The following is a 22,783-nucleotide window of genomic DNA, read 5'->3' on the forward strand; positions in this document are numbered from 1 at the left end:
ATGGTGATGCTGTGCAATAGCTCTCCGGGGCTCATCTCCTAGCCCCTGCCCCATTCCCCCAGGCCTCTGCGTCTGGTAACCCCCATTCTACTCTCTGTTTTTATGAATTTGGCTTCTTAGGATACCACATATAAGTGAGATCCTGCAGTATTTGTCTTTCTCTGTCTGGCTTTATTTCATTTAGCATAATGTCCTCAAGCTCCATGCATGTTCTTGCAAATAGCAAGCTATCCTTTCTCATGGCTGAATAATATTCCATTATGTATATATATGTATACATTATCATTTTTATCCCTTCATCCCTCGACACTTCAGTTGTTTCCATATCTTGGCTACTGTAAATTATGTTTCAATAAACATGGGAAAATGCCTATTATTTCTTCCAAATCGTGTTTTCGTTTCCTTTGGCAATAGACCCAGAATGGAACTGCTGGATCACGGGACAATTTTATTTTTAATTTTTTGAGCAACTTCCATATTGTTTTCCCTAGTGGCTGAACAAATTTGCATTCCCACCAGCAGTGCGCAAGGGGTCCCTTTTCTCCCCAACCTCACCTTTTATTGCTTGAGAACCTGCAGAAGTTTGGTGAGAGACAGAGTCCCAGCAGTTGAAGGCTAAGCGTGAGAACCACAGCGTCTCTGCGGTGACTTATATAAAGAGATCATTATCACCAGTAGCAGGATGAAAGACATGATTGAAGAACTTCAATCCCAGGGCTCTAGAGATGTTTGAACCCTTGACCAAGGCAGATCTGTGACGCAGAGGTCAAGGTACTCATGAGACAAACTGGGGTCCTGAAAACTGGGACAGGGTCGGCTGGATGGATGTCTTTCCACACCCACCCCTCCCCATGCCCACCTTCTGGGCACAGACATTGCCTGTCCGTCTCTAGTAAGAGCCACCACTTCTTCTGGTCTGGAGGATGCTGCGGAAGCCACTCCCTCACTAGAGAACATGTGCCCCCCATCCTGATGCTCTGGGTTAAATCCTAGCCTAACCCAGCTGGTGACATGTTGCGCCTGATAAGGGAGGAAGAAGGACAAAAACAAACCTGCGTGTCCGCCCAGGGCCAGAGCCGTACACCTGAGATTGGATTCCAAGGGTTCTTTAAAACTGGATAAGCAAGTTTTTGCTGACTTGCAGGCACTTTCTCAGGATACAGGATTTAACTAACACCCTAGCAAGGACCCTGAGGGATGAGGCAAACTTCCTTCTGGCTCTTAGAAACCTGGAAAAAAATGGCAGCCAACTCTCAGCAAGTAGAAAAGCCTGAGTATTCTGGCGGGTGGTAGAGGAAGGAATAAAGCAGCTCAGGGAGGTGACGGGCTGGAATGGAGGCATTACATGAGGTCCAGGGGGCACACTCTTTCTCAAAGATGATGGGATGGGAGGACCACCAGCATCACTGAAACCCCCAGTGGTGGCGGCCACTGCAGCCAGGGATGAGGGCAAGGGAGGCAGTCAGAGACGGGGTTTATTAACACTCATGGGAAGGATGAGGCCTCAACGTGAGAGAGGCTTGGTGAAGGCACTTTACTTCTAGAAGCTGGGAGACCAAAATTACCATGATGACAATCAAGGAGTGGTCAAGGGGACCTGACATGGAGGGAACTGTGGTCAGTAGAATATGCTGGTGTTGGTGGCAAAATTGTCAGACAGCCAACAAGGCTCTTGATTATATCTATTAAAGGAGGAAAAATAGAGGTGGTGGTTAAGGGTAATTGTCCCAATAAAAAGTCACAGTCCCTTGCTCCTGTCCCCAGACCTGAGCAGATTACCAGATCCGGAATCTGCCAGTTCCCAAGGAAGAAGGACCCTACAACACTGTGGCGAGTCTATATGATGACAACCTCCCCCCCCCCAACATCGCGAGACCTATGGCCATTTACTCAGGTGACCGTACCAGTGAAACAACTAGGCATTTTGATGACAATTAGATACAGGTCTGAGTTGACACTGATACAAAGAAACCCAAAGTGTCATCAAGCCCCCCTTTACAGGTGGGGACCTTGAAGGGCCACAGGGGCTCACAGCCACCCAGAGGTCCTTTCCCCATCCTCAAGCACATAACTGAAATTAATATATGTGGCAGTTGGAGTAAAGCCTACGTTGGACTCCCAGTCTGTGGAGTACGAATGATCATAGTGGGGAAGGTCAAATGCTAACCTTTAAAACTATCTCCTACACATACACCTAGCCATGTTAGAAAATCATTACTATTTTCCAGGGGGGATAGCCAAGATCAGCTTAGACCATTAAGGACCTAAAAAGATGGAGGGTTGGTGGTCTCTGTCATGTCTTTACTTAATGACCCAGCTGGCTCATGCAGAAAAGTAAAGTAAAAGTAAAAGTAAAGGAGAATGACTCCTTCAGAGTTAGCCAAGTAGGAGCACCAGTTCCAGCTGCTAGACGTGTATCTGTGTTAGGGTGGGTTCATTGGAGCTCAGGTATCCCATGTGCAACTATTGATCTGGCAGATGCATTCTTCTCTGTCCCATGAGAAAAGAAGATCAGAAACAATTCATATTCACATGGAAAACAATATTCCATTATCTGCCCATCTTACAGAATGCGCAAGGACACATCCTCATATGGGTTACCAAAATGGCAAGCCAAGTCCGTGCCTGGTCTGGTCACGGAGTCTGGGATGCGATGTTCTTGTGGGACGCAGGCTTTTTTGTACCAATTAAGAATGGAACAGCCCCTAGGGCAGTTGATTGCCCAGACTTCAACAAGAATGAGCTCTATATTTAGTATCAATATGGAATTAATTCTGGAGACATGGGAAGCACAACATGGATAGGTGAGCTACACTGAACTCTTATCACCTAGCCAGGAACAACTAAATGTCTTGCACAAGGCGATCAAGAGCAGAAGTGCCTACCTGAGCAGCTACTTCAACGACCACTATCAAAGACCGATCAAAGATCGTCGCTTTCCCTGTCATATCCATAAGCTGGTTCAATTATCAATGGCTTAAAAAGCTACTTCATCAGTAAAGACACCTAAGACAAAAAAATACAAGTAGCCTCTGAATTTTTCAACCACGTTTCCTCTTCCACTGGTAACTCTGAAATGGAAAACGAACTGTTTCAAGATGAACTCTAGACTCCACCTTTGTGACTTTTGGTGACCAACCGGATCCTCCCGCTATAGCTACCTAAGAAAGCTTGGAAGGAGCCTCTGGCCCCAGTCAAGCCGTCAGATGACCAAAACCCTGGGAGAGACCATAAGCCAAAAATATTCACCTAAACATGAATCCAATATTCTCAGATTCCTGATTTAGAAACTAAGATGTTTTTGCTTGAAGCTGTTATGTTTGGGGGTAATTTGGCACACAACAGGAAATCAGGCACAGCTGGACTCTGTTCCTCTCTACAACAGGGCTCACGGAGCAAGAAATTTAACATTTATTTTTCTCTATAATGCTTTGGAAACTTGTATCTCCCTCCATGTTGCCTAAGGAATCCTTAGTGGGAGGTGATATCAAGGCTCCTACCAGTCTCAAATCTGCCTTCCTGGCTGCGATGAAGGCTGGAACTCTGGTCGGTCTCTCTGGCACCACGTGCCAGAGGGATACTGGCCAGCAAGGAGGAGGAACAAGGGCTTCCTGTCCCCACATTTCCTGTCTGTGTGAACTTAGCCGTATTTATTCACCCCAGCAAAGCAGAAGGCTTGAGTAGCGCTGTTTGATCTATAACTCAAATTCATAAAAACCTTCCAGGACCGGCATTGTGCCCTTGAGAGACACTAAACACAGGTCAATGGGACTCTCCTCCAAGCTTCAAAGCTCTTTAAATTCCAACCTCTTTGTTCCCCAAGACCTGGGGATGACAGCTGCTTCTGGTGCTGATTACCTCTGTGACACCTCAGTGCTCCCTTTTTTGTCTTTTTAGGCCTCCAGTACCCAATTTACATTTATATTACATTTTATAGGAAATGTTTCTTATATTAAATTTTACGTGTTAATGTTTATATTACATTTCCTGTTTATTTTAAAATTTCTCTTGCTAGTTTCTTTAATATTCCTAGAGCAACTCCTGGCAACTACCCCCCAAAAAGTCTCCTTTTTATGCTCAACTACTGTTGTCTCCTTCAATTTAAATGATAAATTAATGAATACACAAACACACACACACACAAACCAGTGGAAGACATAAAAATTATCTATATATTTTTATATAAATATATTTATATAAATATATTTATATAAAAATATATAGATATTTTTTATGTCTTCCACTGGTTTGTAAGCTGTTTATAAGCTTCATGAAAGCAGCAGTCTTGTTTTATCACAATATATGAGTGATAAACAGTGGTTGACACATAAAAAGTATTCCTTTAATACTTGCTCAAAATGAATGAATGATGGATAATTTCAGTTTTTGGTGGATCAGTACCTAAATTACACAAGCAATACAAGTCATTTCATCCTCAGACAGTGAATTCTCTTGTGTCTGATGAAGGTGAAATGATCATGGGACATCCTGTGTGGTAGGCAGAATAATAGCTCCCCAGAGATGTCCCCATCGAATTCTTGAGAACCTTCAAATATATTACCTTACATAGGAATAAAGACATTGCAGATATGATTAGTTAAGGATCCTGAGATGACATTATCCTGCATTATTCAGGTGGGCCGATGAAATCACAAGGGTCCTTCTAAGTGAAAGAGGGTTAAACAGGAGAGTCAGAGAAGATATGATAAAGAGAGGTCAAGGCAATGTGGCCATGAGCCAAAGAATGAGAGCAGCCTCTAGAAGCTGAGAAAGGAAGCAGATTCTCCCCTCTAGAACCTCCAGGAGGAACACAGTCCTTGACTTTTAGCCCAGGGAGACCCATTTTGGACTCCTAACCCGTAGGACTCTAAGACAAGAAATTTGTGTTATGTCATTTTAAACCACTAAGAAGGTGATCATTTTAATAACAGAATAGGAAATTAATACCTCTTGTGGAGAAGTCCTATAGGTGCCAGGTTAAACTAGCCTAGTGCTCAAGAGAGACAAGGGGTATGGGGATGGGAGCATCCGACTTTTTGGCTGGCCTGGAACAGCGACAGCTAGGAGCAGATGATTTCACAAAGGGGAGGGGTCAGAGGTGAAGTGAACCAGCGGTGTGAGCCCTCAGTTGCGCAGCCAAGACTAAGTGAGGTGTTAAGGGATAGAGCCTTTCCCCCACACCTCTAGTTTGTTCAACAGGGTTAGGTGGAGAGGAAGGCCACAGAGGGAAAGGGAAGGGAAGGGAAGCAAAGCAGGAGGATACACCAGAAATTAATTTTAGAAATTTGTCCACAGCGCACTTGAGGACAAATATCCCGCACACAGCACCTACCTTCACACAACACTGGCAAGTGAATCCTGTTTCCCTAGTATATTTGTTTTTCCCTATTCTACACCTCTCTCTCCAAATTCCCTATATCCCTCGCCTTGCCTCTGGCTCTCCAGTGATCATCTTGCCTCTTATATGTTGCGAAAAATCAAAGCAAATCAGGAGAGAACATCTTCATTCCCCCAACCCCTCAACTGCCTGAATGTTAGCTTTGCTATTCCCCTTTGAGGGGATATTTGTCCAGACGGAACCAAACCTCGTCCCCAAGACCTTCCAGCTGCAGCTAATCTAAGATTACGGTCAATCACGTCATCCTATTTTGATTCTCTGCAAAGCACATATCACCCATATTTGTCCGTCCTCCTCTTGTGGACGGTATTCCCCAGGGCCTGCAACACGGCCGGGCGCAAGGCAGGCACACGACAAATATTTGTTGAATAAATGGAAAAGCAACTACTGTGTCCTAGGGTTATGCCAATCTGTGAGTACTGCACTCTCTTCCACTGACGGCAAGATAGTTTCATAAAATGTAAGATTTCATATTGAGTACTAACCGGATCGGATGCACATTGTGCCCCTCCCCACCCCACTCCCACCCCCACCCCCACCCCCACCCCCAGCAACCTGCCTTCCTCTATTTCCCCATCGTTCCACGTGCAAGGAAAAAAAAAAAAAAGCAGCACGGAGGGTTTGGAAAACAGGGTTGTCACTATGGTCTTTTGCCACATTCAGCTGGCTTCCACGGGCTCAATGCGACAGAAACTAACAGTGGCACCGACGAAAAAGGGTTGAAGGTAGAGGACTTCACCTGCTGCCAAGGGCGCACCGCAGAGGACCGGCGCGGATCCCAAGCACTGCATGCTGGGAGCTGTAGTCTCCCGGGGAGGCCCGGTGCGGTAAGGAGCGGGAGGGGGCGGGGCCCGCGGCATGCTGGGAGCCGTAGTCGTGGAGACTCGGCCTCTGCGCTTCCAGCCGCGAGCTGGGGAGTGGGGAAGGAAGGGGGGGGTTCTCGGTGGGGGGGGGGTCCTCACTGCATGCCGGGAATTGTAGTATTTCTAGAACCCCGCTCCTGCAGTGTGAGAGGCGCCATTTTAGGTCCCGAGGTGCGGCCGCGCGGAGCCAGAGCGCAGGCGGGCTCAGCCCCGGCGCCGGCCCCGCCCCCGGGGCGCCTGGCGCCCGCCCCCCGCCCCGCTCAGGCCCCGCCTTTCCCCACGTGTCCGCTGCCGAGGGGAGGTGCCTGAGCCGGAGCGGGCCCGCCAGTGGTCCGGCCCCGTCGGCGCAGAGGGTCCTGTCGGCGGCGCCCGGGAGCGGCCCGGCTCCCTGATGCTCCCGCGCCGGCTGCCGCGGGCCGGGCTGTGCGCGTAGTGCCCGGGTCCGGCCCCTGAAGTGCCCGCGGGGGTGGGAGCGGCCTCGGCCCCGCTGAGACGGAGCGGCTGGAGGACGAGGCGGCGGCCGCGGGGAGGAGGATGGGGGCTAACCAGTTAGTGGTGCTCAACGTGTACGACATGGTGAGTGCGGCCCAGGCCGGCAGCCTCCGGCCGCTCGGCGCGGGGCTTGGACCCCCGGCCCCCGGCCCCCGGCCCCTGCGCTTCCTGCCTCGCGTCTCCGCCTCCAGCTTAGTTCTCCGGGTGGGGGAGGGGAGCAGGAGGCTGTTGGAATCCTCGCGCACGTCGGCGGGCGGGCAGCGCTGCCCGGTCCGCGCGAGGGCTCCCGCCAGGGCTCGGGGCGCCTGGAGCCCCGGCGGTGGCCCCTGCGCGGCCCGGAGCCCGCGCCGGGCCCGACCCCCGGGCGGCGGATCGGTGTCCTTCGGGCGAGGCTTCCGTCGGGGGGTCCGACCGCCCTCTCCTGCCGCCCGGACGCCGGGCCGCCCCGTCCCCGAGCACCTCTTCCTGCCCCGGGTCCTCAGGAACTCCCAAGCCCTTCCAAGTCCCGAAAGTCCCATCTGTCGGTGCCGGTGCTAGAATCTCGTCCAAGGTGAACGGGAGCCAGCACCCCTTTGCCTCCAGGGCAACCTCGTTAACGCGAACGAGGCTCCGGTTTAGCAAGCCCAGCTGAATTCTGTGGGGGGTCCTGGTGGGGCTCCTGCGCTGGCCTCTGAAGACCACTCGCCAGGTGATGCAACAGGTACCTGACGTGACCGCAGGAGAGGGAAGGGGAGAGCTTGTGTGTGAGGTCACCTAACTTTGCAGGACGGCCAGCCCACGGAACCGAGTCCCAGGACTGCTTTGTTAGAGTCGCAGCTGAAGTTCCCGGTAGGGGATGGTCCTGGCAGTTAAGATGCGAGCTTGGGTTTGTTTGCTTTCGCTTGATGCGTTTTTGCTTTGTGAGAGAGTCGCCTCTGCCTTCGAGGTGCGAAATCTCTTGGCAGAGGAAGAAGCCCTCATCATTTTTGTTGGCTTAAAGGTGCAGAAGAGCCGAAGTGCTAGATGTCAGAAGTCATGGTTCTCGCTCGCAGATCTGAACTTTTCATTCCCTGGCACTGGGTCTGCATTTCTAAATTTACCCTGTCACCTCTTGGGTAGAGAGGAGCTCCCGTGTCCTAATCTGGGAATTATGTCAGGATGGGCTAGACACTGCTGGGGACTTGAGGTGAGGTCTCCGTTGACGTGGGTTCTGGGTTCAGAGGTAGGTTGACACGCTGAGGAAAGTGAAACATGCAGAAAAAATTAGAGGCGAACTGGAGGGCCTAGAACAGCAGGGCACTTGGTAAGGTCTTTGGCCTAGGTCACGGGTTAGAAATCATTCTCTAGATGTCAACTTCTTATGGTACTGGATGCCTTTATTGTTCAAGAGTTTTTACTGCCTTTTTACTGTTTCATTGCCTGTCTCCACCCCCGTGATGTGCATTTGGTTTCTTGTTTATTCACGAAGACTATTACAAAATATCTCACAGCGTATTTTCTTTTGAGAGCGCAGTATGTTTTTTTCTTCTGGGTCATTCAACCCCTTTATAAATTAGGATTATGCAATGGCCAGAGGGTCGTAGACTAAAATCTGAAAGTAGAGGTAGAGAGAAGTTTGGCTTTTTAAAATAAAACTGCCAGTGCATTCTTTGGCATGTAATGGGCTTCCTTACACTTAGGGACTCTCTGAATCACAAAAAGCATTGCTAATTGTGGTGACTGTAGGAAAAGCTAGAGCTATTGGTGTTCCGGGTCCTGGAATGAGGTTATTCACATATTCCTAGTTTACGGGCACACGTAAACCAGTATATTTCAAAGGGAAGAGTGTTCTGAAAGATATTAAAAATATTAGCATGTCTTTTAATAAAGATCGTATTCCTTATATCACTTTTGTAAAGTAGGTACTTACAGAGGAGGCAGGTAGAGAAAGGGGTAAATTCAACCTGCCCAGATAACTAAAAATAGGATCTAGAATTTCTAGACTGCAGTCTGATTCATTATCTCCTCTACTGAATAATTTCTGTGTTTATTTCTTATCAATTGCTTTTTCCTAGCAATAGGAGGAGCAGGAGCATATGAGTGTCTGTCAGCGTGGTAAATAATTGAATTATTAGACTTCTGACAAACCTGCCCTTGCATGTTCTCTGGAGGGCTTTCAGGCTGTGGCTGTTTCCTGTCACTAATTCAGCAGCCTGCAATTATTGTGACCTTGGAGAAGTCACAAAAATGATTGAATTATCCTTTTTCCTTTGAGGAATTGAGACTCTCTTAGAGGAGGTACAACAGTAGTAACAATTCAGAACAAAGTAGCATGATTTTGATCGTGGAATGGCAGAAGAAGATGTGAAGGAGGAGACCACATGTGGATTGTAGAATTAGGGATTGCGGAGGGGTACCAGGACCTCTACAGGCAGAGAACAGTCAGCAGGAACAGTGGCGGGAGGAGAGCGCAGGTGGGACTGGGAAACAGCTGGTCCCCTATAACAGTGTAGCCTGCGTGAAAGAGACAAAACAGACAGTTTGATTAGAACTTTATTCGTCTGGGGCTGGGACAAGGGCTGAGGGGGGCCTGGTCTCTGAACCAGGGGAGTCATCTAAAGTTTTCATGGTAGGGAGCAGGGTGATCAGAGTTAGTTTTTGAATGAAGACCAGTGTGTTGAGGTAGAAGATCATATCTTTCAAACTGCTCTTTCTCAAGTTGTCTTGGTTTTGAAACGGTTCTGCTTGATGTCAAGGTCAGATCTCTTTTATCTTTGATTGTACTGCTCATACATCATAGGTGCCTTTGATGGGGACCGCTGTTGTCTGTGCAGGCCGCGTCTAGCAGAGTCCATCCAGACTAGACTTTGCAAACATCAAAATCAACCCCTGTTTTTCACTCATAATCAGTTTATAGGGACCCTTTGCGTTGTATCCTTGCGGCTCTCTGGGAGACTGTCACCTGCTCCAGCCTGGACTGCGTTTTTCCTGTCCCCTGGATGGAGAATTGCTGATCGTTTCTCTTCTTCCAGAACTGCTGCATGTAAGAAAGAAATCGTATCAGGGTCACCTGTATTAACTTCTTCTCATGGAGGGATAGGATAATCCTTAAAAGGTTACTTAATGTTACACAGTGCAGCTAAATTATTGCTTGCTGCTTTCTCAGTGATTATGTTCCTCTTTGTACTTTGGGGTAATCGGCTGCCAATAAAACATGGCCTGGGTTATTTCCGGGTCCTGGAATGAGGTTATTCACATGTTCCTAGTTTACGGGCACACGTAGAGCAGGTGATTCAGCTGGGGGTCAGGTGCCGGGCCAGTGTCTGGTGTAGGCTGTCTCCCACGAGGGCTTCATTTGCCAGAGACCCCGAATTTGTTCCATTTCGGATCATCTTGGCCACGAATGAAGTTTTACAAAATACCAACATGCAGTAGCACGATAATACTTGTAGATTCATTCAGTAAGCTGCTTTCTTCCTATTTTCAAATAGTATTTGTACATCTTCAGAGCCTTAATAGGAAAAAAAAAAAAAAGCACTAAGACTCTTCAAATAAGGAAGTTTGGGTCCGTATTTCTTTTGACCATCCCGCTTCCATCTGAGTCCTCCAAGAGCATGTGAGGGCACACGCGTGTGACCTGACTTCGCATGCATCTGTGCGTCTAATTCAGACTTTTTAAATGAGTTCCAGACGCATCTACATACACCCTTCACTTAAATCAGCGTGCGGCATGCTCCTTCCCTTCCCTTCCCAGCTCAGACGTCACCCTTTACTCGACCCAACACTGCCCACCCCAATCTTGGATTATAATTTTGTCTTGATGACCTTCTGCTTGGTTTCTCAAGCCAGAATGCTGAGAGTAAAACCACTGCTGCTTCTGTATTACGAGCCCATCAGAGTCCAGTTCCCAGGCCCCGCTGCTCGTAGTCTGGTTGATTCTGTCTAAAAGCAGTAGCTTGACCATCAGTAGCTTAAGCTGGAAGGATACTCCTCTTGACTCCAGAGATAAACGATCCCAGGTTAGTTCAGCAGCTCACTTGGGGGGCACCAAGTACTGAGACTTTCCATCCTTCGTGCTGCTGTCTGTCCCTCTGTCTGTCCCTTCCCTGTTGGCTTTTGTTCTGGTTTGTCCCCTCCTACTTGGGAAATGACCATCCTGGCACCAAACAGAACGTCCTCCAACAGGATGTGAAGAAAGACAGAGGCCAATAGAGCCTTTTTCTCCTTTTCACAGAAAATGCTTTGCCAGAGCCACCCTCCCCTCCTAAGGAATGGTCTGGAATGGGCTCACCTGTGGCTGTCGAAGCCGAGAGAGGGGCTAGCTGGCTTTCCTGGCCCGCCTGGTGAGCTGCGGCAAGGAAGGCAGGGAGCTGGAAATGGCAGTTAGCTGGAAGCCTGTGATGTCTGTCACATATTTTACCTTCTGAGTATTCCTTAAATTGGGGACCTTATGCTCATTTCCACTGTTGCATCTTAAGTTCGGGTCCTCGTTATCTCTGTTCATATAATAGCCTTCTCCTGGTTGCAGTCTCTGGTCTTCGTTTGAATCTCTCTCCTCTTCTGTTACCAAAGCAGTCTCCTGACATGTGAATGATTGTGCCATTCCTTGGCTTCACATTCACCTGCGAGGTAGAGGCTAATGCCCTTTATGATGTGACCCCTACCTGACTATTAGGGGCCGACCTCCTACTGGTCCCCCAATGGTTCCCACCCCAGCATAGACGCTTTATGCTCACATGATGGGGTTGTTCAGTTATGTGAACAGGTTGTACTGTAGTAGTTCATGCCGCAGTATCTTTACTCCTGTTGGTCTCACCTGGAATGTTCTGTCCAGCGGCCACCTCCCGCTCCTCCTGCCTGTACCTTAGCCCACAGTCAGCAGACTCGAGTGAACTCCTGTGCCCTCTTTGTACTTTCCACCTACCTTACAACAGACGTGTTATAGTTCCCTGCTTCCCGCTAGACCGGGTTCCTTGACAGCAGTGTCTAGAGCAGGATCTGTCGTGAGAACGTGTTCCATAAACATTTACCAAGTGGATGGGATTTCCAGTGGGCGGTTTTATTAGGAATGGCGCCAGTACTGAGAAATGGCTCAGAAAGGCCTTCAGATATCCCTTCTCTTTGGGCCTGATACCTATTTCTGGATTTTAGCTTTTGATCAAACAAGGGGGGTGGGGATCGCGGGGAGGGGATAGGAAAAACATCAGATATTCTTCTTCGACAAAGTTTTCTATTTTTTTAAACTCTGTGGGCCTAGACTGAGGAAGTGGGTGTTAATCGGGTTATTTTGTGAGGTGAGGGGTGTGGCACTCCTTGAGAGGCCCTGCTCGCCTCCGTGTTCCTTCCCGCGCTGCCGCCTGTGGACACTCTGCTTGATGCAGTGACGGTCATTTGACAACTAAGAGGGACAAACCAAGAACAAGTAGTCCCTCCTTGAAACATAATCTTTCTGAAAACATTGTCAGAATCTTTTTTTTTTTTTTAAAGAGAGAATCTTTTTTAAGATTTTGTTTATTTATTTGACAGAGAGATCACCAGTAGGCAGAGAGGCAGACAGAGAGAGCGGGGAAGCAGGCTCCCCGCTGAGCAGAGAGCCTGACGCGGGGCTTGATCCCAGGACCCTGAGATCATGACCTGAGCCGAAGGCAGAGGCTTAACCCACTGAGCCACCCAGGCACCCCAACATTGTCAGAATCTTAACGTAGAGTAACCAGTTAACAGGAGCTCGTCCTCATTTCCTCGGAGCTGACGTTCCTCTGCTGCCTCAGCCGGCTTGACCGGGGACCCGTGAGTCCCTGAGTCTAGCCGAGGGAACGACAGCCTTAAATCTGCCCCCCACATTACCCGTGGCATTCTCTTTTCTTTGTCCCCATTTAGTAGAGATGAGAAAAGAATTCAGTCTCTCTGGGTGTTTGTTTTCTATTGCTGCAGTAACAAATTGCCCAGATTTTAGCAGTTTAGAACAGGGTACATGGGGTGTGCCTTGTGTGGGTCACAAGTGCAGGTGGGCCCAGCTGGCTCCTCTGCTCGGGCTCTCACAAGCCTGAGATCCCTGAAGTCGCCCGCAGCTGGTGCGGTGCGGGGGGCAGACCCACCGCCAGGCCCATCCAGAGGGTTGCCAGAACCGAGTTGCTTGTGGTTGTAGGGTTGCGGGCCCAGTCCTTGCCGGCCGCAGCGGGGAGCCCTTCTCAGCTGCTTAAAGCCTTTTGCCTTCCCGGTCTTCAAACCAGCAGCGGTGCCTGGAGTCCGCCCTCTCACCTCCCATATCTCTGACTTCCCTTCTGCTGCGTCTCTTCTACCTCCATCCAGAGAGACTTCTCCACTTCTAATAGCTCATGTCATCAAAGGGGACCCATGAGGATATGCCAGGGTAATAAGCTCCCTGTCTTCAGGTGTCTCTGGCTTACATGTCTGCAAAGACCCTTTGCCATGATTCACAGTGACCAGTTCACAAGTTCTGGAAACGAGGGTATAGACCCCTCGCGGAGTCATTTTCCATCTCACACCATCTAGGAACGGTATTCTGTAAACCCAGAAATACCTTTTAGCAGTCCTTTGACTCGGCATGGAATGAGTATTAACTCAATAACTTCAAGTGGAAGGCTTGAAGTATTCAAAAAATAAAGCGTGGAGGGTGCCCAACTGGCCCCCTCAGAGGAGTGTGCGACTACCTGGACTTGGGATCGAGAGTTCGAGCCCCGTGTGGGGTATAGGAATTACTTAAATAAGTAGAGTTTAAAAATAAAACATGGAAACCTTTTGTGAGCGGCATGTTGGTGACCGCAGACCCTTCAAACCGTGGTGGTGTTTGGTCTGTCCGCCCTGACGCCACATCTGTGCTCAAGTTCTCAGAATAGAATTCAGTGAAACTTGTAAATTAAATACTATTAAATACCAAGGAGAGCCGACTATTGTAGGTGAATTCTTCCATTAAATAGATGTTCTTTTAAAACAGGACATACCTTTACTTTTCATTTATTGACTGATTTTCTACAAGATTGCTTACATTCCGAAGCAGCAACTTCGTTCCAAGTCTCACCCAGTTGGTGAATAGAATGTAAAGGGAGGACGGCCAAAATAAATCATCGTAAACTCTAAGAAAGGCAGAAAAATAATAGAGGGAGATGAGACACACGAAAATAACTTGTAAGTTTCAATTAATCTGAAATGGACTTGGGTATATGACTGTGACCAGCCTCCCAAAACAATAACTTAAAAGCTGATTAACCCCCCCATCATTTGAAATGAAAGTCTTTGCTCACTAAATTAGGATGGCATCCTTGTTGTAACACTAAGTTCTTGCCCGTACAGAATTGGTGAGTCTCGTTCCTACACTATTTTTATTATAATTTCATGGCATATCTTTGTATATGGCTGGGCCAGTTTCCTTTCATTCTTTTTCCCGAGTTTTTTTTAGCTGTTACTCATTTCCTTTTCTAGGCTCTCTGAAAAATTCCATACATTGTCACTTTGTTGTTGTCGTTGTTTTAATTGTGTTAAAATACACCTAGAAGTTACCGCCTTGACCGCTGGTGGCCGTATAGTTCAGTAGCGTAATTCACAGTGCTGTGCAGCCAATCTCCGGGGCGTTTTCATCCTGCGAAACCTGAAAACTCTGTATTCATGGAACTCCGCGGCCCCCACCCCCGTCACAGCCATTCTACTTTGTGTCTATGAATTTGCCTAGGTACCTCGAAGAAGGGAAATCCAGTAGTGCTCGTCTCTTCGTAGCTGACTGACTTCCCTTCGCGTAGTTTCCCCAAGTTTTATCTGTGTTGTAGCACGTGCCGGTGTTCCCTTCCTTTTCACGGCTGAATGATGTTTCGCTGTATGCATGTGTACCCACCCCGTTGTTTATCCGTTCATGTGTCAGCGGACATTGGAGTTGCTCCCATCTTTTGGCGAATGGGAGTAATCGTGCTGTGGTTGCAAGTGTGCAAAGATCTGCTCATGTCCTTGCTTTCAGTTCTTGTGGGTGTACGCCCCGCAGTCTGTAGATTGTTGTTGTTGCTTTAATCGGAATCACACTGGTTCTTGTGCAGTTTAAAGTAACTTGGGAAGAACTGACATCTTTCCTTTTCTTCCCCAATGACAAAAATGGGTTTGTTTGGGTTTTTCTCGCTCTTTGAAATTTTTAATCCAGAAAATGCAAATAGTTAATAAATGCAAATCGCTAAATAGGTTCATTCCAAGCCCATCTATGTGAGCCATCTATTAACAGAATAAACTGAAAAAGTAAGTAAAATATTCTAGATCGTTTCCCCATAAACATCTTTGCCACAGACATCTTTGCTGCCAACATTTCTGCCGCAAAAGTAATTGACTAAGGCAATTTGCAAAAAAAAAAAAAAAAAAAAAAAATCACAAAATATAAAAGAGGTACTTTCATTTGAAAGGACATAATCATGAAAAATGAGCAACAAAATTAAAAGACTTTATTGCAAAATACAACATATTTGAATGCATTTAAAATGCGTGTAGACTCATGGCAATATTGTGCAAACAACTGATTTGATCTTGTGGATTGTACCAGGCACTTGTCTTCGAAGTCTTCAGTTTGTAGCGGTACACTTCACTTTTCTTTTCTTTCCTTTTTTTTCTTTTCTCTTTCCTTTTCTTTTTTCTTTTCTCTTTTCTTTTTTTTTCTCTTCTCTTTTCTTTTCTTTTCTTTTCTTTTTTTGGCCTGTTGATTCATCTTACTCAGCACACAATTTTGCTTCTTTCACTGAAGTTTCCTCCTGCATTAAGAGAGGTATCAGTTGCCAGATACCAGGATGCACATGTAGAACTGAGCCTTGCGTGGCATTGTGCAAGCCTCCTGCACTGCTGGTTTTTTGTCTTGGCGTGTTGTCATGTGTTCGTTGACAGACATTCCGAAGTTCTCTGGGAAGCATGGAAGACCGCCAGTGCTGTGATGCGTTTGTGACTGAGCTTTGTTCTCACGGTAACTGCGATGTTCTCATGTGCTAGCACAGTACAGTATGCAGTCTGGCTTTACACTCTGTATTTCACACTTCCAGTAGGTTCCATCACCGTATTTTTTATCAAGTCGATATATATAGTTGTTACCAGCCACTATTTGAAGAGCGCCACGTCTACGTGTCAGTGTAGAGATCGCTAGCTAAGATTTATCAAACCTAAAAACAGGAGCTTTGTTAATGGAGAAATAATTGACAGCTAGCTTCGGTACGTTAACCCTGCCCAGGGCACGCCATGCGTCCTTGGAGAAATGAAGCCAGACTGTCATCCAGTTATTTTATCTTCCACGGCCAAGATGCATGTGGCAAAACTACGAGACATGAGTGAAAAATAATACGGTATATTAAATGGCATTAGGGCTAAACAGGAAAATAAACAGAGGAGGGGTAGGAGAGTGTAGGTGAGGATGGTGTAGTTTAATTTCTACTCCAGTTTCCAATAGAGTGGTCCAGAAAGACCTCACCAAGAAGACATTCCTGAAACGTGAAGGGGTACACCCCGTGGCTGTGTAGGGAGAGAATGTTCCAGGCAGAGGGTATGTGAGTACAACGGGTAATAAGTCAGGCCACGTGCCTCCTAAGTAAATCGTACAGCAAGAAGCAAGAAAGATTTTGAGGGGAATTTCTCAGGTTCATGAGGATCATTGAAAATAGAGCAGGTGATACCAAAGAAAGGGCACCCCGAGATGGGGATCGTTTCCACAGAGCTGAAGAGCAACATTGCCCTATTGGAAATTACAACAGGAGATTGAAAACTAAGGAGAAAATAGCAAGATTAAGAAAATCTGTGAGAACTCTGAGTAGAAGGGTCAATGTTAGGCTCTGAAAGGATCGAGTGCCAGGCAGAATTTGCTAAAAGTTAGGAACATTTGTGTAATTTGCGAAACAAAACAGGTGAACACGGGAAGGGAAGGGAAAATAAGATAAAGATGGGAAGACAAACTCTCAAGAGACTCTTAACTGTAGGAAACAAACATCGTTGCTGGAGGGGAAGGGGGTGAGGGGACGGGGTAACTGGGTGATGGGCGTTAAGGAGGGCACTTGATGGAATGAGCACTGGGTGTTCTATGCAACTAATAAATCACTAAACTCTACCCCTGAAACTGATAATACACGTATGATAACTAAATTGAATGTAAATTTTTTAAAAAAATCTTTAAGTCAAAAAAAGGAACATTCAACCAAAGCCTGGTTTAACTTTTAAATGTTAAGGATAAAGTAGAAGGTCCTAAAAATACACACAGGCAAAAAAGTTACTCCAGTGGACAAAATCAAGCTCACTTTTTTTCATGACACCAAAGCCTAAATAAAATGGAGCCTTGTCTACAGAGGGAAAGGGCAAACATTTCTGTCTGAATGCTGTGGCTTCTTAAGTCGTCACTCATGCAAAAGGACCTAGAGAGTATCAGGCACGTTTTGGGAAGCTGAAAATGACCCAGACCTTGAGAATGGAGTGATGACAGGGTGAAAGAAAAGCCTGTGGGCTCCACTTCTCATTTAGCAATGCTATCTCCTATTTTATATATATATATATATATATATATATATATATATAATATAATATATAATTATATTATCTATAATGTTATGTATGGTTCCAGTGCCAGTGTCCAGAATTGCTCTTCACAGAGAACATATTAAGAGGACTAAGTCCCAGATTATATTGCCCAAATCTTTGGTGAGAGGGAGGAGGTAAGTCAGCAGATGCAATTGGTCTGGGTTGGTATTGGAAAATTGTATGTGTACAGTTTTTTTCATATAAACGTAAGTATTGTTGGGGTAAACTTACATCGAGAGGTAAAACAGCAGAAAGAACACAGTTCATACAGTGTAAGAGAGAAAACAAAAAGAAGAATGTGGAATGAAGACAAGTAGGACCAAATACAGACATCATGAAATGACCGTAAATACAGTAAACCCCCTTGTAAGTTTCTTTTTTTATTTAAAGATTTTTTATTTATTTGACAGACAGAGATCACAAGTAGGCAGAGAGGCAGTCAGAGAGAGGAGGAAGCAGGCTTCCCGCTGAGCAGAGAGCCCGATGCGGGGCTCGATCCCAGGACCCTGGGATCATGACCTGAGCTGAAGGCAGAGGCTTTAACCCACTGAGCCACCCAGGCGCCCCCCCTCGTAAGTTTCTTAAGCATATTTGCCTTCCAGAAATTTCAAATCTCATGTGGTCAAAACTGTTGTTGTTTTAGGACCTTTCTGGTTTCTGTCAGCCCTGGAGAGGCTTTCCCTGGTCTAAAATTACAGAAATAGGCTCCGTGTTTATTCCCAAGTGGAAAGCCAATTATCCCAACACTGTTGATTGAATGATCCGTGGTTCCCTATGCTAACTGGAGGCACATACCACAGTCATCCTAAACTAAGTTATCATGGATCTAGGAGTCTAACTTCTTGACTTTCTGGGCTAGCTATGTATTTAGTTGCCTCTTCCTGCCCCATTACCAGATGTGTAACTGTAGTATTCCAGCACGTTTTGATACTGGTGATGGAAGACTCTTTCTCTCTTTTGGAATTTTATGTTTCTCACACGTTAATTTTTCAAGTAAAATTTAAAATCAGTTTGTCAAAAAAAACTCACTGAAATTTTAAGTGCAATGACATTAAATTCACGAATGATTTTGGGGTTAGCAATGCTAACCCCAGGTGTTAGAATATCAAGTCTCCCCATAATATAAGGACTAAGCTTGAGTGATTACAACATGCGAGCCCTTGCCCCATGTTATTATCCCTTTTTAAGATGATGACACAGGTTTACCTGAAGAACCTGCTCAGAATCACGCCGTAAGTGGTGGCGCACAGTCTGGAACCACGAGCTCTGACAGTGAAGTCTGTGCCCTTAACCACCACATTATATTTCTCCTCCTCCTCCCTTCCCTGGAAAGTGCTATTTCTCTATTAATTTGTCCTAATCTCACCGCCTCTCCCACCCCTCTGCCAAACTAACTTCCACTCTGTGCTTTCTGGAACTCATGAGTGGGCAGTAGGAAAAAAAAAAAAAACAACCCTATATCTGTGATTATTTCTGGGATGGTTAATTTTATGTGTCAACTTGACGAGGCCAAGCTAGTCCCCAGGTTTTAGTCCAACATTAGTCTAGATGTTGCTGTGAAGGCATCTTTCAGATGCTATTAGCATTTTTTAAAAGTTTTTATTTAAATTCTAGTTAGTTTACGTGTAGTATAATATTGATTTCAGAAGTAGAATTTAGTGATTCATCACATACATGTAACACCCAGTGCTAATCACAACAGATGGCCTCCTTAGTCCCCATCACCCATTAGCCCATCCCCCCCCATCGCCCCTCCAGCAACCCTCAGTTTGTTCTCTGTAGTTAAGAGTCTCTTCATTTAAGTCAGTAGACTTTGAATAAAGCAGATTATCTTCCATGTTGTGGATGGGCCTCATCCAATCAGTTGAAGGCCCCAAGAAAATACTGAGGTCCCCTAAGAAGGTAGGAATTCGGCCTCTAGAGGAGCTGCCACATCAACTCTTCCTGGGTCTCCAGCCTGCCAGCTGGCCCTGCCAATTTTATGCTTGGCACCCCCGGAAGTTGTTTGAGCCAGTGCCTTAAAATAATTACTCCCTTACTACACCCTCATCTGAGTTAGATTCTGTAGTCTGCCATCATGGTGTGCTCTGCCCTACCTCCTGTTCTCGGAGTGGGAGTCACCACGTCCCATCCGAGGTCAGACCTCCCACTGTATGCTAGATCCCAGCCCTGCACTGCACTCCAGTACAAGGACTTATCGCTCTGAAATTGGCCTTCCAGGGCGCCTGGGTGGCTCAGTGGGTTAAGCTGCTGCCTTCGGCTCAGGTCATGATCTCAGGGTCCTGGGATCGAGTCCCGCATCGGGCTCTCTGCTCAGCAGGGAGCCTGCTTCCCTTCCTCTCTCTCTGCCTGCCTCTCTGCCTACTTGTGATCTCTGTCTGTCAAATAAATAAATAAAATCTTTAAAAAAAAAAAGAAAGAAAGAAATTGGCCTTCCAGTTGGTATGCGCATATGCTGCAATAGGTGCCCGTCCTCCTTTTGGAACTGAGTAGAGTTCCTTCCACATTATCCCCACTGGCCATCCACCATTGTGTACCATGCCCTCCAGCCCGAGAGTGTCTTTTTAATCAACTTCTTTAGAAATGTGTCACTTTCAGAAGGCTAGCAAGGAAGCAAGCTGGAGCTGTGGGGTGTGAGGCCCCTTCATCCATTCCAGTTGCTGTCTTCTGTGGGTATAAACAGTAATTCAGCAGTACACCTGTTGAAGTTCCTTACTCTGCCATGAACTTGAGGGCAGAGACAGGGTCTTACTCTTTATTCCCAGAACTTGGTACTTTGTAATGACTTTTAAAAGGTGTGTTGGGTTCCCCTAGGACCTGTCATCCTGAAACAGTTCCTTTCTCCACTGTGTCATCTCGCTCGCAGCTGCTGCTCCCCTCGAGGGACCTGCTGCTCCCCTCAAGGGACCTGCTGCTCTGCGGTCCTGACGGACCTCCCTAGCCTGTCAGGTGGCACATGAGAGCCCCAGACACCTGCAGTGGTTCGAAACAAGAATATCGATGTGACAAAGAGCCACGATTGAGGCTTGGGACAGCCAGCCCTCCCTGGTCAGGCCTGCCATCTGCCGTCTGGAATCTGTTTTCCTAAGTAGTGTGTGCAGTGCTTTGTCTTCGTGATGCAGTCTGGAATTCGTCAGCCCGCATGAATTTGCATCCCGCCTCCTGCTTCTTAACTGTGTGACCTAGGAAAGTTTCCTGCTAAATAGAGGGTTCCTTGCTGGAACGGAAATCATAGGGTATCAAGTCCGTAGGGTTGTACGATCTTGAGGCAACTTAAATGAAATGCACAGAATGAGACGTGGCCCATGATAAGCTCTAGAAAGTGTTAGCAGTGTGTTAGTGTAGTTGTTGCCAGATTATGGGAGCAAAATGAGCTGTCTGTATGCTTTGCACAGTCGCGACACCTGAGTAACCCGATCTGTGGAGCTTCCTCAGTGGATCAACAGGAGTGTTCTCCTTCAGGGAACAAAGTGCCACCCAAGCTGAGGCATTAGAAGCAGGCTGTTGGATGTTTGACATTTGCTCTAAAATCTCCATCGTAGTGTATGCGTGACACTTGGGTTAATTACATGAAGCCTTTTTTCCCCCCTTGAATGTTGGCGTTGACAGCTGGTCTATAGCCTTTCGGCCAGATGAACTTAGGGGAACTATTTCTAAGCCTTTAAACATTGATGGAAATTGTGAAAATAAACAACTCGGCCTGAGACTGGTTTGTGTACCATAGCCTAGTTATAATTTCTAGCTCATTGTCCAGCAAAAAGTTAAAGGAACCACCAGATAAAGAATTTTACACGTTAGCTGTTTCCTCCGGTTCTCAGTATAACCTGTCACGCGTACTCTCGTTTCCTAAACGGTATAAAAAGAATGGTCCACTTGGAGTACGGTTGCAATGCTCATTTCCGAAAGGACCTTATCTTCTAGATTTTTCCCTCTCCTTTCAGATGTGAAAGTCAGCTCCCAGAATAGTTCTCCACATTACTAAATTAGCGACCGGGTGGACACATTATATGGCATTTAGGCAAAGACTGGGTCTGTGGTGGTGCCCGAGGGGTCACCGTAACTTCACACTTCAGGAAAAATGATGACCTAGTAATCATGGTCTCCATCTTACTGTGAGGTTGTTCAGGAAGCTTCAAGATCGTGTAAAGAAAAGCAAGAGCATGTGAGACTCTCTGCTGGAGGTAGAGCCCTGTGGTAGGAAAACGGTAGGTGGAAACTGTGAAACCCGGGCTCCGTTTGCATTTCAGCACCTCGTCATGTGACTGTGGCCAAGTGGCTTGCCAGAACGTCCCTATAGTAATTTATGTATTTTACATGCACTCTTGTCATTATGGAAGACAGAGTAAGTGAAAGTATGTTGTAGGGTAACATTCAAAAAGTGAATTTTCAATTTACTATATATATACATATTTCTGTTTAAACACTAAGTTGTGACTGTTTTCCTTCTTAATGAGTTCCTTACGGACAAGGACTGTGAGTTAATCATCCTTGTATCCCCGGTGCCCAGTAGTCCCTGACACATAGGAGGGGTGCCCGCATGTTATTAAATCAGACTTGTCTGACTCGCTTTATTTATAGCTTTGCTGTAAGCAAACATTTTAAATGAGATTTAAACTGAGGTGCAGTGTAGGGGGGACCCTTCTAGAACGGTGGTTCTCAATTTTATCCTGGACTGACTCAGAAATACATTTTACATAATGCAATTATACACAGGTAACAGAGACCACATGTTCAGGAAACAACCTTGCTCTGGATCATGTCCTGTGATTAGTTCTGTTCCATTATATTTCATTCATTTTTTTCATCCATTATATTTCATTCATATATATCATTCGTAAGGCTGGTAACAACATCCCAAAAAAATTTTGGGATCCTCTAACCGGTTGCAGCCTACAGTTGAAGACACCTGTCTAGAACGCAGCTCCATGAAAACAAGAACTCCGTGTTTGTTTGCTTCATTGCCAGTGCTTGGCACGTAGTAGGTGTTCAATAAATATTGCTGAGTGTGTAAAAGAATGGAGGTGCTCTTTTCCATGGGCCACAGTTAAAAAGAAGGTAAAGGGAGAACATGACAAACTTCTTGCTGCAATGCTTCGATTCATCAAGCTTTCGAGTGGTCTGCTAGGTCCTAGGCAGCACGAAGGATCCAGAATTCAAGAAGGCTCAGTCTCAGGCCTCGTTCAGTTTAGAGCCCAGTTCAGAGGGATGGTCAGGTAGACGTAAGCCATACAAGAAGTTTTCAGATTTTTCTGAAATATCTGACACCAGCCATAGGTACAACCAAAGCCAATGCCTGATAGGGAGGTTTTACCAAGAACTTGGTTTTCTGCTGCAGATGTGGTATCAGGACCCAGTACCTCGCCCATCGATTTCTCATCACCGGAAGAGTCTAGCTGTAGGTTCTGTAAAATAGGTTTAGTCTGAAATACATTCAAAGGGCATTTGGTTCACCAGCGATTTGACTTTTAAAAATCAATTCTCCTTTAAATAACTTACCAGTTCAATGATCCTGTGTCTAGTTTGTGGTGGGTCCTAA

At 46.4% G+C, this 22,783-nt stretch overlaps 1 protein-coding gene across 1 annotated transcript in view; it reads left to right on the plus strand.

Annotated features, from left to right (window-relative positions):
* Positions 1–6,766: 6,766 nt before the first annotated feature.
* Positions 6,767–22,783, plus strand: part of LOC111150899 (desumoylating isopeptidase 2) — a 40,528-nt gene continuing 24,511 nt past the window's right edge. Inside the window, exon 1 of the mRNA XM_022508584.1 lies at positions 6,767–6,837. Within this exon, the coding sequence (XP_022364292.1) occupies positions 6,796–6,837 (42 nt within the window). The 5' untranslated portion in view covers positions 6,767–6,795. The remainder of the gene's footprint in view (positions 6,838–22,783) is intronic.

This window comes from Enhydra lutris, unplaced genomic scaffold (assembly GCF_002288905.1).
Source record: "Enhydra lutris kenyoni isolate GAN:26980312 unplaced genomic scaffold, ASM228890v2 scaffoldscaffold24, whole genome shotgun sequence".
In the NCBI taxonomy this organism is placed as follows: domain Eukaryota; kingdom Metazoa; phylum Chordata; class Mammalia; order Carnivora; family Mustelidae; genus Enhydra; species Enhydra lutris.